General features: G+C 39.0%; 1 protein-coding gene across 1 annotated transcript; it reads right to left on the bottom strand.

Moving 5' to 3' along the window:
• Positions 1-2,232: 2,232 nt before the first annotated feature.
• Positions 2,233-4,711, bottom strand: LOC105556912 (dynein heavy chain 12, axonemal-like). Its single transcript, XM_012004022.1, has 3 exons — positions 4,621-4,711; positions 4,328-4,463; positions 2,233-3,646 (listed from the first exon to the last, which is right to left on the bottom strand). The coding sequence occupies exons 1-3, from the start codon at positions 4,709-4,711 to the stop codon at positions 2,233-2,235; spliced, it is 1,641 nt and encodes a 546-aa protein (XP_011859412.1).
• Between the last annotated feature and the right edge of the window lie 297 nt (positions 4,712-5,008).

The raw sequence follows: 5,008 nt of genomic DNA on the forward strand, positions 1-5,008 counted from the left end.
GCAAGACGTGGGAGCGGCGACGTAAGCTCGCCGGCAACGGCGCGCTGTCCTCCCCCCTCGCCTGGCAATATCGATCGCCGTGCGGTCACATCTCGCCACGCGCTCGAATTGGGCGGTGGGCAGGGCAAAGTCGACGATTTTTAATAATTAATTACTCGTTAACTATTGCGAAAATTGCAAATGGTACAGGACTTTTCTGTTCATCTCGATCCGTTCTACCTTTTCACGAGCGTTGTCACAAATGTTGTGACTCACCCTGTACAAGCAATGACTTATTTACAAGCGAAGTATGTTTCTGTGCGCAGCGCTTAATTCGGCTATGCAGCGGACCCACAGCGCGGAAGCGAGCGCGGTGCGCGGTCGGTTATTCACGAGCCGTCATTCAGGCGCGTCGCACGGCGCGAGTCGGCGGCACGTGTATGCGGCGAGGTTTCGGTGTAGCGGCCGCGGGCCGTAATAATGGTGCGTCTGAAATTCGCGGGCGCGGACTGTAGCAATGGCGCGTCTATAATGTACGGCGCGGGCCTTAGAAACGGCGATGCGGTGAGATCCCGCGGGCAAGGCGTTGGTGGTTGCTGGGGCGATCGTGCTGGGTACCAGTAACGACCGGCGGGGACGAATCACGCCTCACCTCCCTATTGTCCCAGGTACGTCGGGTTATCCAGAAGACGGTCAACATTGGGCAGCAGTAAAACTCGTTGGGGGTGAGTAACTCCTCACCTCGCTGTACTCGACGGGATCGTATGCGGGATGCAAACTCTTGCGGTGAAGACGGAGCCGATAACTCTCGGCGGAGGCGAGTTACTCCTCACCTCGTTGCTACGCTTCGGAGCAGGCTTTGCGGATAGGATTCGGTGCGGGCTTCGTGTCGTAATGAGACTAGGCTGGCGACGGAATCTGATTCTTTAGCCTCGGGTCGCGTCTTTTATACCCGTCTATCCCCTATTGTTCTTGCCAATTAGCAACAATCGGTTAGTGGGGTAGACGGGTGTCGGGGGTAGCGCGCGTTAGCGCGTGCGCGGTCTTGGGACCGTGCGACAGCCGAGCTTGCGTGCTCGGTTCGGTTCAGGCGCTGCCGCTAGCGTTCGGTTCGCCGTGCGGCCGTGGTACACGTTTATTTGGTGGGTGCGGTGCGCCCACCCTTCGCCTGACGGTCGGCGGCATCCGATCGGTCGCTGGGAACGATGCTTTTTCGGGGTGCATCGTTGCAACTTTAACATATTTTTTCTTAAATCGATTGACTTTGACCTGATGTGCAATATTGGGAAAGATATCGGTGATATCTTATCCTTAATGTATTTTCACCAAATAATACGTCATATGATATATTTCATCACAACTGCAAAGGAATAATGCAACACCTATCTACAGCGCGACGCCTATACCTCATATATCTGGTTTTCCCAAAAATCAAATTGTCATATCACAATTAAAGTTAACATGGACGTAATTAGTAGTTGATGCTCTTAAACTTTAGCATTGAAAAAATTTTTCAATTTTTTAAAAATAATGGTGGGGATGGGCTAAATTAAAAAATTTGACCCTTTTGAAAAATGTGATTATATCATTGTGAAAACTATGAAAAACAATAAAACTTTTATCTCAAACATTTTTTTCATAAATCTTATATTTTCGAAAATATTCGTAAAAAATAAACAAACCGTTATTTTCGATGGGCTGTTTCACCCCCTAACGTCGAAAAACGCTACTAAAAAATACGAGTCTAATATTTTTTTATGCTCTACAACATATCTGAAGCACATCAAAATCAGTGAGGGACACTTCCGACCGTTCTCTTGTTAGTTAAATATAATAATATTACTCTATTTTTATTTTTAACTTTATGTAAACCATACTTATTTATTATGAAGGACTTTTGTTATAAAGTTAAAATTTACTATGGAGAAGGTCATAAACTATAATTATTCACTTAATCTTCTTAATCGGTTTGTTAAGAATTATAAGAAACAAGAAATAATCTTTTTCAAAAGTTCTATTTTTCAGGAATGTCAGATATTTTTTAAACAACTATATTATGACTTTGTGTATAAAACAAATAATATAAATATTATTAAAAATGAATATATATTTAAAGATTATAAAATATAAGATATATAAAACATAGATTGAGTGATTTGTTTCAATAATAAACAAAAATTTATAATGCATCATTCCTATTAGTACGCTATACATATATGTTATGTTTGAATATAGTAATTATACTACAATAAATTAATCACTATCATACCTAAGGATATTTTTTATGTCCTCTTGCCATTCCTGCATGCCATACACCTTGCTAATTTTCAACTGATAAAGATCATAGCCAGACATAGCGGCAGAAAGTTTTGTCAGACTTTTTCTTCCTGATCCACCAGTACCGATCATCAACATGTTACTACAAGGAATCATCAACACACGGCAAATTCTAGCGAGATGCTGAAGTGCATAATGGAAAAGCACGATATCAATCTTGTCACGATGTGTATCATTGTATTCCTCAAGAAATAAAGAAACTCTCTGTTGATATTCTTCTATTGTCGGAATTTCCTCGTATCTACGATCTTCCAACACAGATTCAATATCCATGAAGTTACCATATATCAGACTATCTAGGCTCTTTTCTGTGATTTTATTTTGAAGTTTAGGCAGATGTTCAAATATTATGTCAAATCGTTCTTTCAAAACAGTTTCTACTATATCTTTGATTGTTTGGAATAACCAATATCGATCGGAATGGTTAATCAGACGATCGCTGAAAACTCGAAGCACTTCATGTACCCATAATCTACTAAAGATAGTCTTGTTATTATTTACAGATTCCTTTTTTATTAAAGTGCAACCAGTTATCACTCGCATAAAATCACGTATATCAAAGAGATAATGAGGCTTGAGTAGTGTCGGTCGTAAATAAATGATTACTTTCTCAAACACATGTATAGTGGCATTCACTAAATCATTGATAATCGGCATTACAACGACAGTGAAACCTTTCTGCTTCAATCCCATAAACATAAGATTTGTGAAGATCCTGAACAAGTTATCGCGTGAAAACTTGTATACATTGAATAAATTAAAGTGTCGTAAAAAACGACTATAGATCTCTTGCCTACTACCGCCGGAAATTGCCATGGCGCATACAAACATAGTGTCCAAAATAGTGATTGCTTCAGATTTATTCAAATCAAACCATATGCTATGATCGAAGAATTGCCGTAATAATTCAATTGGTGGTTGTGCACCATAGAATTCTTTCGCTGGCATATTTACTTCATCAATAAAGACAATACAACGCTTACCAAATGATGGTCCATATTGATTTCTACGTCTCTTATGCAGTTTCAATAATACCAACTCCTGTGTTTGTGCCGCAGTAATATTTGGCACAAAAGTGATAAGATTAGGCAGATATTCTTTTTCGTCTAATTTGTTGATTAGCAAATCTTTTAGATAGAGACTCTTGCCAGTACCAGTGTCACCATAGAGCAGAAAGCTTCGTTGATACTTGATATGCATCGACATGATATTTTGATACTTGACTGTATCACTTGTGGGAATAATGGTATTTCTAATTCCTTCTGTTTCTGGAAAAGATTCTGCTCTTGCAATATCGGCAAAGCGTTTCCAAACTCCTTTTGCACGAAAACTATAATAAAAAGAAAACATGCTTAAAAATCTTGTTTACACTTGTTTTAATTCTTAATATTAACAAACATTTGATCACACCCTAAATTAAAATTTTATAATCTATAATGTATAGTGGTACAAATAGAAGCATGAAAGAGAGATTTTTATTATTTTGTTTTGGAAATAACCTAACTTAAGAAAATTATTAAACTTATATTTATTTAAATTTAATTCTTATATAAAAAACCAGAATGTTCTTTACTGTTAAAAAGACTGAAGTAAATTCCACTTTAGTACATCTACTAAATTTTGTGGATTGCAAACATCTGGATTTTTATTTGCATGTACGAGGTATATTCGGAAATTAAGGTTACAACATTCTATAAAAATTGAAAAATACATATTTATTATTGAAACTTATATGACATAGTATACCACTATTTTTCCACGTAATCGTCATTCAATTGCAAGCATTTGGTGAGTCGGGGTATCAACTTTTGTATTCCTTTGTCACACGTTTAGGCCACTACCTTCCTTGACCATTCACACACGGCATCCTTCACCTCTTCGTCAATTGAAAAGTGTTTCCTATCCATGTAGTCTTTCAAAAGGGTGAAAAGAAATAGTCACTTGGTGCTAGGTCGGGACTATGGACAGGATGGTTCAGAATATATCAACCAAATCTATTGAGGAGATCGACCGTTTTTCGTGCGGAGTAGGGCTGAGTGTTATCATATAATACACCTCCTTTGTCAGCCGACATGTCCTCTTGTTTTGAATGGCCAAACGAAGCTTTTTGAGGGCCTCGCAGTATCTGTCGGCATTTATGGGTTGATCTGGAGTCAAAAAATTGATAAGCAAAATTCCTTTTTGATCCCAAAAAATGTTGCCATGACTCTTTCACAGTCTGTTGCAGTTTTAATTTTTTTACCGACGGGAAATCAGTATGCCGCCATTGCATCGATTGTATTTTGGTTTCCGGTGTGTACCCACATAGCACAAGACGTCCATCGGACGTCTGAATTATGTCCATTTTATGTCGGTACGTCCGTGGACATTTTATGAACGTCTTAACGACGTCCATTTGTGGATATTCATGGGACGTCCATCAAAGGACATCCTAAAGATGTCCAAAACATATCCATTTTATATCTGACTTCTATGGGCGAATTATGGATGTCCAATGTACGTCCTATTTGGGACATCCGTCGGATGTTCGCTACAGGATATTCAATGGATCCAAATCACATCCGTTTTACGTTAATATACATCTGCGATATTTGGTAGTTCGACACACAAATTGAATGTGTGAAATCGTAATTTTTGTTGGTGCGTTCCGTTATTCACTGCGAGTACTGACGCTATGATGTCACAGAAGTGT

This window comes from Vollenhovia emeryi, unplaced genomic scaffold, assembly GCF_000949405.1.
Source record: "Vollenhovia emeryi isolate VEMERY1.0 unplaced genomic scaffold, V.emery_V1.0 DF939712.1, whole genome shotgun sequence".
In the NCBI taxonomy this organism is placed as follows: Eukaryota; Metazoa; Arthropoda; class Insecta; order Hymenoptera; family Formicidae; genus Vollenhovia; species Vollenhovia emeryi.

Coding starts and splice junctions, on each gene's coding strand:
- LOC105556912 (XM_012004022.1), bottom strand. CDS start 4,711: ATGGACGTCGTTAAGACGTTCATAAAATGTCCACGGACGTACCGACAT. Junction 4,464..4,620: donor CGATGGACGTCTTGTGCTAT/GTGGGTACACAC, acceptor TTTTGACTCCAG/ATCAACCCATAAATGCCGAC. Junction 3,647..4,327: donor CCTACTCCGCACGAAAAACG/GTCGATCTCCTC, acceptor TTTTTATTATAG/TTTTCGTGCAAAAGGAGTTT.